This window comes from Strix aluco, chromosome 35 (genome assembly GCF_031877795.1).
Source record: "Strix aluco isolate bStrAlu1 chromosome 35, bStrAlu1.hap1, whole genome shotgun sequence".
Classification (NCBI taxonomy): Eukaryota; Metazoa; Chordata; class Aves; order Strigiformes; family Strigidae; genus Strix; species Strix aluco.
In genome coordinates, this window is record NC_133965.1 from 285,682 (window position 1) to 300,844 (window position 15,163).

Consider the following 15,163-nt stretch of genomic DNA (forward strand, 5'->3'; position numbering starts at 1 on the left):
TTTTTTTCCATTTGTTTCTTTTTTTTGGAGGGGGAAATTTTTTTGGGAGAAAGAACAAACAATAATGAATAATACCACTAATGGTAGCGCTAACGGTAGCGAGGAGAGAGACCGACACGGCGAGCGGTGACTCCTCTGGAGCGACAGACACAAAACCATCTATTTTTGTAAGAGAAGAAGAAAAAAAAAATTTAAAAAAGAAATCCCCTGAAGTCCCCCCAAACTGCCCCTCTGGAGGGAAGTTGCGGGGGTGGGAATCTGTTTGCCCCCCCCGGTTGCTTGGCGGCGGGGCCGGAGGTTGTGAGCCCCGCGCGCGGTCACAGCGCGTTTTGGAGGGGCCAGTGGCACTAAAACACCACCAGGTTGAGGCTGCCAGAGGGTCCCGCTGCCCCTGAGCCTCCAGCACCCCCAAACCGGGGGGAGGTGTGTGTGTGTCTTGTCCACACTACCCCGTCCCCACCATTCTCCAAATACCCCAAAATGGGGACTTTTGCCCCAACCTCCTCAGCTTGCTGGGGCAGGTGCTTTTGCTTGGCCAGTTCGAGCGTCCTGGCCAAAGAAAAGGGCAGAAAAGCCCCTGAAACCCCCAACCCTCCCACAGGGTGAGTCCCCCAGAGCAGCCCCATCCTTATTATTATTATTATCATCATTATTATTATTATTATTGTTGTTGTTGTTGTTGTTGTTGTTACTATTGCTATTATTATTTATTTTCTCTTCTCCGTCGGGATAATTTCTTACTTTTCGGTGGTTTCGGTTCCTATTTATTTGATTCTTCGCTGGCTTTACCCAGTCCTGGCACCCCTGGGACGCTCTGCCCCTCCTGGGTCCCCTGGGACCCCACCCCACCCCTCCCGGATCCTGCTTTTTGCGTTGCGTCGTGTCGTGCTCGTTTGCAGCTTCTCGTAGTTTTAACTTATTGTTAATGTAAATATTTATTACTCCCCCCGCCCACGTGTGCGCGTGTCCCTGGGGTGGGCGAGGGACCCAGGCAGCCGGGGTCGCCTCCACCCCCCAAGCTCTGACCCCCTGGGGCGGCTGCACCCTGGGGATCCCCACCCCGGGGACCCAGGCAGCCCCAGCAGGACGGGGGGGCCGAGGGGACCCCAGTTCAGTAGCAATAAGAGCTGCACCCCGGGGTGGCCCCGCCTCGGCCCCGCCCTTTGTCTGGGGGGACCCAACGTGGGAGAAGGCTCCTGAGCGCGAACAGGCCCCCGCGGCGGAGCGGGGCCCCCGGCGGGGACGGGCTCCTGGCTCCCACCCCCGGACTCGACTCTTTGTACTTTTCATGGCAGAAATAATAAAATATAAAAAAACATTCAGAAATTGTCGTGTGTGATGTGGGACCCGTGTGCGCCCGCAGCGCGGGGCAGCCCCGGGGCGAGGCCCGGTGGCAGAGCCCCCGTCCTCGGCGTCGCCCTGGTCCCTCCCAGCAGCGCCCAGGCGCGTCCTGCGCCGGTGGCCGAGGGATCCGGATACCGGGGCCAGGCCCGGGTGGGCTTCCGGGAAGTGACGTGGAAGTTGCAGCAGCCTCATGAGGGGGAAGGTGAGCACAGCACCAGGAGGAGGAGGAGAAAGCATCACGGGTGGCGCCCACAGCAATGTCAGCCGCACTGCGTGTAAGGAGAGACTGAGACTTCTCATGCAGTTTTCATCCGTTTATTTTCCTTCGTTCACGATGAGGCTCTAACAAGCGCCTCCAAGGCCCCGTGGGGGCTGGGGCCCACCCCAGCTGCTGGTGATTCGTGGAAAACCAGATTCTACAACTCCGAGAGAGTTATACAGCAGGTATGGTTACTCCGGCCGGGGTGCAAGGGGATTTCTCCACAAAGCTTGCACCCCCACCGCACGTTTTACCAAAAACTTATCGAGTGTGGCTATACATATTCATTGATTACATAACACAAACATCCATATGCATGAGTGAGGCTGGGTTAGCTCTAGAGGCTGGGGGCAGCAGTTCACGTTCTCTTTGCACCTGCACATTGCCTCCTGGGGGGCGTCGCCGGGGGTCTTTGGGAGGAAGGCTCACAGTCTTTCTCACCTTGTTTTTTCCCCAGAGCATGCGCAGATTCTCTTGGCCAATTTCTTGAACAATAAAAATATTTTTCAGCCGTTTTACTCATTCTATCTTATCTAAGAGAACGAATGGAACTTCTACCATCCGTACATGGCTATCTTTACTCATTACCAGACCCAACTCGTTAGAGCACAGCTGTTTCCCAAGGACAAAACCATGACATTTTGCTGAACACTGCAGTTCTTGGTAGATTTTCACAGTAAACTGCTTTGTTTTGATGGACACAGCAGTCCTTGGTAAAATTCCACAGAACAGTCCGGGCAAGCAGGATTCTTAGCAATATTCAAAAATACTATAACTTGCTAGAAGTAAGTAAATAAGTAAATAAGTCTTAAAAAACAAGTAATCATTTCTCTGTATCACTGGCCTGGTCCTGGTTTCGCCAGCTTCTGGCCACCCCAGCATCACTGGCGGCGTGGGTGCTTGTCGTCTGAAGAGTCCTGGGAGCAGCTGGCCCTCCTCTTGGGGGGGCGCCGGGGCCCCCCGGGTGAGCAGTCCCTGCCCTGGACAGCACTGGAAGGACCTGCCACCACCTGCTCCTCACGGGGCTCCTCCTGCTCTCTGGGGTCGGGGGCAGGAGTGTCCCCCGGGGCGGCGGCAGGGCCAGGGGTGGCGGCGGGGCTGTGCTCCTGCTCCTCGGCAGCCTGGGAGTCCCGGGGCTGCAGCAGCTGCATGAAGCGCTCCCTGCACCGCTCTGCCACGACGGCGATCAGCTGCTGCACAAACATCACCGTCTGGTGCCGCAGGAAGCGCTGCAGCTTCTGCACCAAGGCCTTCTCGTCCGGCCCGTAGTGGCACAGATGTGAGACGATGGTGGCCTGTGCCAGAAGCACCACCCACCAGCGCTGCCTGTACCTCCCCCGGAGCTGCCGTCTCAGCCAGCGCATCAGGGGCTCCAGGATGTCCCTGCAGTCACGGAAAAGGCCCGCCCAGACACGGGGCAGTAAACCACCCACGGGCACTGCGTTGGCAGCCCGCTGCTCGTCCTGGTGGCCGGCAACTGATGCACGGGAGGGGCGCTGCCAGAAAGTCATCTCCAGAAAATCTTCCTCTGACCGCACAGAGTAGATGATGGACTTGACAGTCTGCCTGCAAAGGGGGCACGACGCTTTCCTGTTGGTCCACCGCACAATGCAGCCCAGGCAGAACTGGTGCAGACAGGGGGTCACATAAGCGGCACCATCTCGGGTGTCGCTGCAGATGGGGCATCTCCACTCGCTCTCTTCAGCCATGTTGGCTTGTTGCGGCAGGCTGGGGAGAGCTGAGGACGAGGAGCTGCTCCCCCTCGCTGGTGTCACACGCTGCAAAATGGAGACAGACCCCGGTCACTCACTGTCCCGGCGAGGGGAGGAAGAAATGCCCAGGCCTCTGGTGAAGGACACCCTCCGGCTCCCCGAGCCCCTTCGCCCACACTGGGGGGACGGTCCCCGCACAGCTCACCTATGCTGCCGCGAGCGCTCCTGGCGGTGCCCGGCTGCCTGACCCAGGCAGGGCCACGGAAACACAGGGGATGGCTCTGGGACGGGCACCGAGAGCTGCCGACAGCAGTCCCCAAAGCACCACCCAGCACCTCGCAGACACGCTCGGCAGGAGTCCAGGCACGAGCCAGACTGGGCCGGGCACAGGCAGAGCCTGCAAGGAGGGACATGAGGTCACAATCCATCGCTTGCTGATGTCACAGACCACCGCATGGTGACATCACAGTGGGCTGCCTGTCTCCATGGCGCTTGCCCATGTCGGGGCCTGGCTGGCACTGGCACTTGTGCAGATGGAGAATGTAACCGTTCCCCTATTCCTTGAACGAAGAAACGAGCCACTCTTCTATGGCTTGTACCTGTTCCACTGTGTGGGGGTTTAGGCCCTGCCGGGACTCAAGACCACGCTGCCACTGCCCCTCCCCCACCCTCGGACGGGATGGGGCAGGGAGTGAAATACAAATCCCAGGGTTGAGATAAGGAAAGTTTTAATACAACAGTGTAACAGCAACAAACCGAACAACAACAAGAACAATAACAGGAATAACAATGAACAGGAGACTTACCGTGCAGGTACAGCAGTGAGGGCACCGAACCCAACAAAACCGTCTTCCTGCTCTTGGGCGCCCGGACCTGATGTCAGCGCGGTATTGAGTAACCCGGGTAGAGCTTCCCCCCCACTGCTGGGAAACTGAACCCTACCCCAGCTGGAGCAGGACACATTGCAAGCACAAGTGGTCTAGAGAAGACACAGCTGAAGCACGGCAGATGAGAAGAAGCCGTCAGTAATCCATGTCAGGAAGCTCAAAAGCAGAGGCACAGTTTGCACAGAAAATGCCCTGGTTATGGCCGAAACACAGTTCTCACTGTCAGAGATTTGTGGAGAGTTGCTCATTACAGGGAACTGACGCCCAAAAAGGGTTTCTCTGCGTTCCTTTCCCTGGTCATCACGTACAGCTTAAGTTAAATTTAAATGGCAGTGCAATGGCAAATTCTGTTTGCCTGGAATTCCTCCGTTTGATAAGCTGAGAGACACGTTGGAAGTAAGACTTGAGATGGCAACAGCTGGAATAGTAAAATCTCCTGAAAAGCCTGTGAGAAATCGACTCTGACGAGTCGGGGCTTCAGGGGAAGCTGTGATGGACAATGTGGGAGTTTCAGAGCTGTTTATAAGAGGGTTTAGCACCAAGTATGGAAGAATACTCTTTAAAGAAATGGTGGATTGGAAAAGGATTATTGGATTTGCAAAGTTATGCCAAGCTTTGAGAAACAGTTAAAGCCTGGCTTTAACATCCTGCTTTGTGCATTTCCAGACTCTGGCCCGTGGATCACCCCACCCACCTCCAGCTCGCAGAGGGAGAGATCCTGGTGCTCCTTTTTGTGATAACACTGGCTATGAAACCAGTGCTGACACCTGTGAGAGCTGAAACCTTGCCACGGTACCACATTCAATGAACAGATTAAAGTCTTTGTTTCACCAGGCAGCAACGTTTCAGCTTACCATTTCCCCCACACCTAGAATTAACCCCCTCCAGAATCCCCTCCTGTCCCAGACCAGGCAGAACCCCCCGCAGAGACTCAGTCCCGGTGCTGTGAGCTAACGCCACGCCAGCCGGAACGTTTGGATCACAGGTTTCCCCGAACGGCCCGCGCCTCCGCTCCCTTCCTCCCCACGCGCTGCCCCCTGACCCACGCTCGCTGCTGCCGCGTCTCCCACCCGCGGCACTTCCCTCACCTCAGCCCCCTACGGCCGGTTCGGTTCCCGTCGGGGCCGGACGCAGCGGTGCCGAGCACGTGTCCCTCCGCCGCCAGGCGCGGGTGGCGGCGCGGGCCGCACTTTCGGGAAGTGACGCGGCCGCGGGGCACGCCGGGAGCGGGAGGAGCCGGCACGGGGCTCCCGGCGGTCCCGGGGCCGCGGCGCTGCCGGGACCGGTCGCGCTTCGCTCCTCGGCGGCCGCGGGTCGGGGCGTCCCCTGCGCGCTCCCGGGGCCGGCGGGCGCGGCGGGAGGGGGATTCCTGCGCCTTGTCCCGCCGCAGGGGGAGGGGCCCGGCGCGGCCCCGACCCTCGCTCCTGAGCCGCGGAACCAGACCCGAGGGCCCCGAGTCACACAGCAGGTACGTCGGTGCGGTCACCGCGGCCGGGGCGCAGGGGCCTTCTCCACAGAGCCTGCACCCCCCCCGCCCCCCCCCCGCCCCCCCCCCCGCACACTTTACCGGAAACTCCTCGAGTGTGGAGCCACATATTCACTGATCCCGTCACACGGACACCCGTGTGCGTGAGTGAGGCGGCTTCGCTCTAAGGCTGGGGGCAGCAGTTTGTGTTCTCTGTGCACCTGCCCATCGCCTCCTGGGGGGTCTCCGGGGTCTGTTGGAGGAAGGCTCACAGTCCTCCTCACCTCGTACTTTCCTCAGAGCATGTGCAGAGTCTCTCTGGCAGTTTCTTGAACAACAAGAGTGGTTCCTGCTGGTTTACCACCTCTGTCTTATCTAGAAGCAGCAGTATACTAATTTCTACCACCCATACGTGGCTATCTATCCATTTAAAAGGCTAAACTGGTTAGAACCCATCTGCTTTACAGAATCACAGAACCATCGGGGTTGGAAAAGCCCCTGAAGCTCCTCCGGCCCCACCATGAACCTCACCCTGACCGGTCCCAACCCCACCAGATCCCTCAGCGCTGGGTCAACCCGACTCTTCAACCCCTCCAGGGATGGGGACTCCCCCCCTGCCCTGGGCAGCCCATTCCAACGCCCAACAGCCCCTTCTGGACAGAAATCCTTCCTAAGAGCCAGTCTGACCCTGCCCTGGTGCAGCTTGAGGCCATTCCCTCTTGTCCTGGCGCTGGTTCCTTGGCTCAAGAGACTTCTCCCCCCTCTCTGCACCCTCCTTTCAGGGAGTTGCAGAGGGCCAGGAGGTCTCCCCTCAGCCTCCTCTTCTCGAGGGACAATGCTTTCCAAAGACATATCTGTTATTTTTGCCAAACATAGTAGTTCTTGGTAGGTTCCCACAGAAAACCGCTTTGTTTTGATGAACACAGTAGCCCTTGGTGAGCTTCCACAGAACAGTCAGGGCAGGCAGGATTATTAAGCAATACTCAGAAATCATTATAAGTTGCTATAAGCAAATTAAGTTGCAAAGTGGGTGATCATTTCCTTGTATCACACCAAGGGCACCGTGAGGAGAACCCCCCCGCCTTGGCCCCGTCCCGACAGCAGCCGGCCACCCTCGAGCGTGCGCTGTCTCCCATCAGTGCGGGTGCTGGCAGCGCCCCAGCGGGGCGGGCGGCGTCTCCAGGGGCTCCTGCCATAGTGGGGAGTCCTGCCGGGGTGCGCTGCCATGGACCCTGGGGGAAATGGCTGCCTGTTCTCTTCTTCCAGAGACCGTGCTGAGGGCTCGGTTGGCTGCTCCTCCCTGGGGTTGTTGCTGGCTGCACTTGCCTCAGGTTTGCGAGGGCTGTCGCTGCCTGGCCTCGTTCTCCTGGCAGTGTGGGTGTCCAGGGACTGGTGGGCACTCACTGGCTTCGGGCAGGAGCTGCTGTGGATGAAGCTTAAGAGGCTAAAAAAAGGTAAAGTGGCTGGAAAACAAAATGGAGGGAATAGAGCTGTAAAGTGCCTCCAGCCACAGACGAGAGACAGGCAGCCTTTCTGCGTGAGGAGGGGTCCCCTGAGTGGTCCTCGGCAGACCCGATCCCCAACGCGCGCCGCAGGGTCTGTGTGTGTACACGGCCGCGGGGAGGGGGGGTGCGTGCGAGGCTGCGTGTCCGGGAAGCCTCGTATCGCAAGAGCTGTAAATCACCGCTGTGCTCTCTTAGGTGGAGGACAGTGAAGCAACTGGAGCTGCAGGAGAGGGAGGGAGGGAGAGAGAAGGAGACCGAGACAGAAGCGTCTGGCCTGGACAGTTCTGTGGGCAGTGCCGACGTCGGGAGCCACGGTCAGTCCCAGGCCATTCGGGGTCATCTGCATCCTGGTCTCTCCCTGCCTGTCTCTGCATCCCCCACCCCTCCAGATCCCCGCCCACCTCTCTGTCTCTGTCGCTCTCTCTCTTCCCCTGTCTATCTGTCTGACTCCCTGTCCCCCTGTCTGGCTTCCTGACCCTTTCTTTTCCTCTGTTGACTTGTCCTTCCCTGTATCTGTGCTCTTCTCTGTTCTTGTGTCCTGCTCCCTGTCCTTTTTTTTCCTACATCCATTTCTGTCCTGCAGCCCATTACCCTTTTTTCATTCTCCAACTCTTTGTCCTGATCTGCATCCCTCTCTTATTCAGCCCTTCTGTCCTGTTCCCTTTCTCTCTCTATGTCCTGCTCCCTGTCCCTCTTTTTCTTGTTCTGAGTCCTGCTCTCTGACCCTATTTCCCTGTTTCTCTGTCCTCCCTCTCCCTCTCGTCCATCTCGCTCCCCTCCTGTGGGTCAGTGTCTCCCTCTCGACATCTATACTCTGTTCACATCCCCTCCTGAGTACCTTTGTGTCCTCGAGCTGCCATCAGGGTCTCTGGGCCCTGCAGCACCTTTCTAGTTCTGTCATGATGCTCCCTGCGAACGTCCTTGTGTTCCACGGCCATTCTTCACCTCTGCAGCAGGTTTTGTATCTTTCCTGTTCTGAGACAGCTCTTCCCCGGGCTCCCACTGTGCTCAGAGCACTCTTACCTTTCCCTCCGCCATGTCCGATGCCTCCCTGGTCCTCCGAGGACATCTGTATCCTGTCCAGATCCCCTCCCAGGTACCTCACTGTGTCAGCCATCCGTTGTTTGCCTCTATATCCACCTTCCTCCCACCTCCCGGAGCCCTCTCGTTCCCTCACGCCCCCTCCCCAGGCCATCCTCGTGCCCCACAGCACCCTTTGAGCTCTGCAGCCCTCTTTGTACAACCCCCCCCCCACCCCGTACTCAGACAGAACCCTCAGGCAGAGTTTCTCTGTGCCCCGGAGCACTCCTTCCGGACTCAGTGCTGTCTCTGTGTAGCTGTTCGTCCCCTGAGGAGATCTGTACACTGCTGGGACACCTTCTTGAGTTTGCATTGTGTCCCAGAGCCGCCTGCTGTCCCTCTGTCACTCTCAGCACCCTGCTCCTGTTGTGATGGTGCCTCCCGGGGCCATCCTCATGCCCCCAGCCCTCTTTTGGCTCTGTAGTGCCCTTTGCACCCTTCTCGCTCCCAGAGAACCTTTCCTGATGCCACCTTAGAACACTCATGGTGTCCTCTGTGCTGGCTAAGACACCTCTGTCCAGTCCCTGGTCCCCTGAGGACTCCTGTAGTCTGTTCAGATCCCCTCTGGACGACTCGATCGTGTCCTTGAGTGTTCATTTGGCTGTTCTCCTCAGAACCTCTGCTGCAGTCACGACACCTCCCGAGGTCTCGGATGTTCCCTGCAGCACACTTTTAGCACTGTAAGCCCCCTTTGTCGCAATCACACTGCTCCTAAGATCTCTGTTCCCAAAAATGAGCTTTCTTTTTCTTCTCTGTGCCATCTAGGAGACCTTCCTTGTGCTCCACAGAATTTTGGTAGCACTTTGCCTCCCTTTTGATCCCTCTTAGGATGAGCCCTGTGTTCCCAGTCACCGTGCCTCCTGAGACCTTTGTGTACCACAGCCCTGTTTTAGCTCTGTAGCAGACTTTGGTCTTCTCTCGTTCCCTCCAAAACCCACCCTTGGGTTTCTTTGCATCTCAGAGCATTCTTATTATCATCCTTTCTGCCATCTCAGGTGTCTCTGTTTGGTCCCTGGCCTCCCAAGGACATCTGTACTCTGTTCAGATCCCCTCCAGACTCCCTCCTTGTGTCCCTGAGCCTTCTTGGGTGTCTTTGGCCTCATCAGGACCCCTCTAAGGGTGTCATGATGCCTGTTGATGCCTTCAAGGTTGCCCTTGGCAGACTTAGAGCTCTTTGTAGCAGAGCTCACACCTCTCTTGTTCCATCAGGGAATTTCCCGAGTCCGTATCTGTGACCCAGCCCAGTCATTCTGTCCTCTCTTCCCTTTAGCCATGCCTCTATTCATTCCCTGGCCCTCTGATGACACGTCTACTTGGTTCAGATCCCCTCTGGATTTAATTGCCACATCCCCAATCCTTTTTCAGTCTCTCTGGCTCCCTCGGGACAGTTCTCCCAGTCACGATGCCTCCCAAGACCTTCCTTGTGCTCCAGTTCCATCTTGTAGCAGTTTAGGTGGGGCTCTGAGCCCCAGAACCCTCCTTTGTTCCTCCATGCTCTCTAGGATTCCAGCATTCAGTCCCTGGCCACCCCAGACCATCTGCACTCTGCTCTGATGATCACCTGAGTTCCTCCTTGTCATCCCTAAGCCGCCTTTTATCCATCAGCCCCTCTCCTCACGGGCACGATGCCACCCGAGACCTTCCTCGATCTCCACAGCACCTTGTAGCTCTTGATCTCCCATTCTCTCTCTCTCTCGTTCTGTCAGCTCCTCCTTTCTTTGCTCTGCAGCGCTCCTCGCTCCTTTATCCTTCTCTCGGCCGTCGAGGGTGTCTCCCTTTGATTGTTCTCACAGAATCACAGAATCATCCAGGTTGGAAAGGACCTTGAAGATCATCCAGTCCAACCGTTAACCCAGCACTGACAGTTCCCAACTACACCAGATCCCTCAGCGCTGGGTCAACCCGACTCTTCAACCCCTCCAGGGATGGGGACTCCCCCCCTGCCCTGGGCAGCCCATTCCAACGCCCAACAGCCCCTTCTGCAAAGAAATCCTTCCTAAGAGCCAGTCTGACCCTGCCCTGGCGCAGCTTGAGGCCATTCCCTCTTGCCCTGCCGCTGGTCCCTTGGCTCAAGAGACTCATCCCCCCTCTCTGCACCCTCCTTTCAGGGAGTTGCAGAGGGCCAGGAGGTCTCCCCTCAGCCTCCTCTTCTCCAGACTAAACCCCCCCAGTTCCCTCAGCCGCTCCCCATCAGACCTGTGCTCCAGACCCTGCACCAGCTCTGTTGCCCTTCTCTGGCCACGCTGGAGTCATTCAATGGCCTTTTTGGAGTGAGGGGCCCAAAACTGAACCCACTCATCGAGGGGCGGCCTCACCAGCGCCGAGCACAGGGGTCAGATCCCTTCCCTGTCCCTGCTGGCCACGCTGGTGCTGATACAAGCCAGGATGCCATTGGCCTTCTTGGGCACCTGGGCACACTGCTGGCTCCTGTTCAGCCGGCTGTCAATCCCGCCCCCCCAGGTCCCTCTCTGACTGGCAGCTCTCCAGCCACTCCTCCCCAAGCCTGTAGCGCTGCTGGGGGTTGTTGTGGCCCAAGTGCAGCACCCGGCATTTGGCCTTAGTGAAGCTCATCCAGTTGCCCTCAGCCCATCGCTCCAGCCTGTCCAGATCTCTCTGCAGAGCCTCCCTACCCTCGAGCAGATCAACACTCCCACCCAGCTTGGTGTCATCTGCAAACTGACTGAGGGTGCACTCGATCCCCTCGTCTAGATCATCAATAAAGATGTTAAACAGGAGTGGCCCCAAAACCCAGCCCTGGGGGACACCACTCGTGACTGGTCGCCAACTGGATTTAACTCCGTTCCCCACCACTCTTTGGGCCCGGCCATCAGCCGGTTTTTCACCCAGTGAAGCGTGTGCCCATCCAAGCCGCAGTCATCTCAGTCATCTGCAGTTTGCCCAGATGCCCTCCTGAGGCTCCAGGGCCCTCACTGGGTTTTTTCTTACCCTGCCCCCTCCCCATCCCTCTGCTCTCTATAACAATGTCTTCCAAGTCCTGTCTCGTACTCCACAGCACTCTTGTAGCGCTTTAGCTCCCTTTTGATTTTATTTTTTTGTGCTCTTCAGAGCGCTCTTGTCTTACTTATTGCCGTGTCAGTCCACACGTGTATCTGGGTTGGAACTGCTCTGCCTGGGGGCGTAGCAATGTCAGGCAGGGGAAGAATAACAGTAAGAGTTTATAGTTAATGCTGATATGCCCAGACTGTTTAGTTACAGACCGTACAGACCCCTCGGAGCCAGTAACCCCCAGGCAAGAATGTCAAGGGGGTGACCAGAGCTCGCTGTGAGAGGCTCCTCGAGTGGTAGTCGAACAGATGGAATCCCAAAGCTGTTAAGGCTTTTATGTGTAGGGCTTAATGCTGGCTTGTTTTTTGTGTTTTTTTTTTCATGGCAGGCTGTAGTTGGGACTCTAGATGGTGTTCCTAAATGAAGTCAAGACCTCTGGAATTGTCAAGCTGTCACTCAGCATCCAGGTGTCTTGCTTAAATTTTTTTTTTCAGGTGCAGAAGGACGATATGTGCACCAAGGAGCGAGACAGCGGCGAGCGGAGGGCCGTGGGGAGGTGGGTCAGCGCACGCTGTGGGAGGGAAGCTGTGGCCGGCGGTTACACGACTGGCTTACAGGTCTGGGATTTTTTATTTTGAAGGCACGAAGCAACGAGCAAAGCAGCGTATCGGTGCTGGGGGTGACTCAGGCGAGGTGAGACGCGTGGGCTGAAGCCGCAGTTGTTTTTCAGGGGTATTGTTTTCACAGAAAATTACCAACAATACCCCTTGTTAGCGAGGTCAGAAACACCCCTTGTTGTTTGTGTCTCACAGGTGGTGCCCAAGCCTCAACATGGCGACCTGGAAACGTCAGAGGTGGGGTGGGCGAGCGGCCAAGGCGTGAAGGAGCAGGAGACGGTCGCGGTGCGGGCAGCCGCGGTGCCAGGCGGTGTCTCAGCACGTGTCTCTCGCTTCGGTTTTGGCAGGTGCCGCCTGTAGCCCTGGAGGGGCGAAGCCGCGCGCCAGTGAGGGGTCCGGGAAGGTGGGGGCCGGGTCGGGGTTTAGGAGCAGAGAATCACGTGGCAGCTCGATTCAGCGTTTCCCTGTGGTTTTGCAGGTGCCACGCAGGGAGCCTTTGGAATCGGATGAGCATTTGAGGTGAGCTGGGCTCGCAAAGGGGAGCACGGGGCTGGTGATTTCTTGCAAGCACAACGGTAGTTTTCTGGCATTTGCTATCGTAGGTGCCACAAGCCGTGATGGCCGCAGCCTCTGATACCGGAGTTGGTGCGGAGCAGGGCAGTGGAAAGCCCCGTGGCTTTTGAGGTGGAGGTGTTGTGGCAGAGGCGTGTCAGCTGACGTGATGCCAACGGCTGGCACTGGTGTTTTTGCAGATGATGAAGAGGAACGTGGCAGCTGCAGGAATAGCCTGGTTAGCTGATGTGGGTTTTGTTGAGGACGGATTCAGGCCCCCCAGCCCTCTGACAGCTAAGCTGGGGATCAGGGACCGCTGCTCTACAGCGTGTAATTTTGACTTCAGTTGGAAAGAGACTTTCCAAAATGGAAAACTTTCCCATTCAAGTTTCATTTTATGAACTTCCCATCAGAGTGAATCCTCAGAGATAATGTACTTGGCAGTAGAAGTCATAGTAACAAGTCTTTTCACTGTCTTTTAAAAAAAAAAAAAATTCCTTCCAAAGTGCGGAGCACAGCACATCTTCCAAAAGCGGATGGCATCACTGGTCTTTGGGTTCTCAGCTGTAAGAGTCGAGATGTCACAAAAACGTGTTCTCCTGCAGCGCACCCAAAAGCAGCAAATCTGCCAGGCCTTTTTGGTAGCCTTAAGCGCTGCAGCGCTGGGGATTTGATTTTTTTTTCCCTAAAAGTAAAACCATATGGGGGATCTTTTCTCACTGATTTTTCTATCAAATGAAACAAGAAAAAAAGTTAAAATTGTATAATTTACAAATTGCATTGTTTAAACTGTCAGTGCCAAACAGCTACAGCGTGTCGTTTGTTGGGTGAGCTGAGGCAGTGAGCTGTTTGTTCTGAATGTTTAAGAAGAGGTAACTGAATGTTACAGGCTTTTTTCCTGATGCTTTGTTGGGGTGCTCTGAAGTCCTGTATTTCTGTCTCACTCAGCGGTGCGTTTCCGTGGCAGTTCAGCAGCGTCTCGCTGGCGGTGCAGCTGGCCAGACGTCCCTGCTGGTTACGGAACACACCAGCCCCCCTCGTCAAGGGGTAAGTGTGTGTTTTGGAGACGGACAGTGCGATGGTGTCAGCTCACAGCCGGGCGAGTCAGGGCAATGCAAAAGGAGAATCAAATACTTACACATCTAATAAAAACACTTCTATAAAATATGCCCACCTTTGTACTAAAGAGTGAAGGACTGAGCTTTATTCTTTTTTTTTATTTTACTCTTTAACATTTTACATTTCTGCTTTTCTTGACCCAGCAGGATGTGCAGCAGCAGCAGCAGCAGCGCGAGGGCCGCGGCTGTCGCGGCGGATCCGTGAGCCGGAGGTTCTGAGGACGGTACGACCTCGTCCTGCAGCCTCGCAGGGTTCCCTCCCTGCAGCCCAGTAAGGACGGGATGAGACATTCCGACACCAGCAAGAGCGTTTGCTTTTATGGGCAGAACGTGCTCAAAATCATATCAGTTGGCCTGACTAGTGATTTGAAGAGTTGAAACCGCTCCGGCCTTGCCAGGGTGCTGTACGTGGGGCTGAGCTGTTACACAGAGTCCTCCCGAGCTCCACTGCTCTCCTGTCCCTTATTCTGATGGAACTTTCTTCTGTGTTATTTTTTTTAAGATGCTAGAATAGGATTTGGGGTTTTTGTTTTTCAGATGTGTTGTTGTAACTCTGGTGACGCTCGATAGCTCCCTCCACACCCCGGGCCAGGTTTGCCCGCCGGCCGTTAACCCCCTGACAGCAGGGCCAGCCCTGTGTCGCTGCCACGGCACAAAAATACCCCAAACCCCCTGATTCTGGGTCTGCAATGGGAGGAAAAAACCCATTTTTTTTGGGAAAAAAACCTTCAATTTGGGGCTCCTGGGAAAGCCAAGTCTGCCTGGATTTGTGCAGCTGGAGAGGAGAAAATCTGCCATTTTCATGGACAAAACCAAAATTCACCAATTTTTATGTTGTGGAGAAGTGCTGAAAAAACCCAAAATGGAATATTTTGGAAAAGCAAAAAACCCCAATTTTTGTATTACAGAAGAGCAAAAAAAAGAAACCCCGGACCCAGTTTGGGGTGAGACACGGGCTGTTTGAGGGGTGTTGCTGGGTGCAGATTATCGGTGCGGGTCAGTTCTCCAGAGCGGATCATCTGTTGGGGCTGTCCCAGGTGAGTGATCTGCTGCGGGTTACCCCGGGTGAACCCCCTGGTGTGGGTCATCCCCACCTGTGTCCCCCCACACCTGTCTCTACCCTCCTGCCGTGTCCACCCCAGGTTTCCCCCCCCCCCCCCATGAGGTTTTTTTTCCCCACACAAGGTGGGGGAGGGTGGTTTGTGGTGGGTGATGTTTTTTTCTTTTAAATTATTAAACTCTTTCCATCTCAACCCATGAGTTTTCTCACTTTCCCCTCCCCGTTCTCTCCCCGTCCCGCTGGTGGGGCTGTGAGCGAGCGGTCGTGTGGTGCTCAGTGTCCAGCCCTGCCCGGCTGATGCTTCAGGCTCTCCTCGTTATTGCCACCACCCCTATGGGCCGTCCTCGTTCTTCACTGCTGCTTCCTAGTGCCTGTTGCTCCGTAAGCAGCAGCGCTCGCGCTGTGCCCGCAGACCCGTCTGCCGACCTCTGGGATGTAACTGCCAAAGAGAAAGAGCGAAGCGGCCCCGGCACAATCTGCAGCCGTTCTGCCTCTGAAGGGACCCGCTGGCCCTTCTCCTGCCCCTTCCTCTGCCCAGCTGGGTTGTTGCAGAAGCTG

At 56.3% G+C, this 15,163-nt stretch overlaps 2 protein-coding genes across 7 annotated transcripts; one reads left to right on the top strand and one right to left on the bottom strand.

Moving 5' to 3' along the window:
- Positions 1 to 1,643: 1,643 nt before the first annotated feature.
- On the bottom strand, positions 1,644 to 5,384 carry LOC141917201 (uncharacterized). 6 transcript variants are annotated; one of them, XM_074810293.1, is made up of 4 exons: positions 5,291 to 5,384; positions 4,122 to 4,620; positions 3,521 to 3,712; positions 1,644 to 3,381 (listed from the first exon to the last, which is right to left on the bottom strand). In XM_074810293.1, the coding sequence occupies exon 4, from the start codon at positions 3,310 to 3,312 to the stop codon at positions 2,485 to 2,487; it is 828 nt and encodes a 275-aa protein (XP_074666394.1). In that variant the 5' UTR covers positions 3,313 to 3,381; positions 3,521 to 3,712; positions 4,122 to 4,620; positions 5,291 to 5,384; the 3' UTR covers positions 1,644 to 2,484. The 6 variants fall into 6 exon arrangements, with proteins under 6 accessions (XP_074666394.1, XP_074666395.1, XP_074666399.1 ...); XM_074810294.1 differs by having other exon boundaries at positions 4,122 to 4,309; positions 5,291 to 5,378; XM_074810298.1 differs by lacking the exon at positions 3,521 to 3,712.
- Positions 4,105 to 14,798, top strand: LOC141917225 (uncharacterized). Its single transcript, XM_074810328.1, has 9 exons — positions 4,105 to 4,128; positions 5,188 to 5,670; positions 7,368 to 7,486; positions 11,753 to 11,814; positions 11,899 to 11,951; positions 12,071 to 12,112; positions 12,354 to 12,394; positions 13,376 to 13,474; positions 13,690 to 14,798. Exons 1-9 carry the CDS (start codon positions 4,105 to 4,107, stop codon positions 13,748 to 13,750), a joined length of 984 nt encoding a protein of 327 aa, XP_074666429.1. The 3' UTR covers positions 13,751 to 14,798.
- Positions 14,799 to 15,163: the final 365 nt, after the last annotated feature.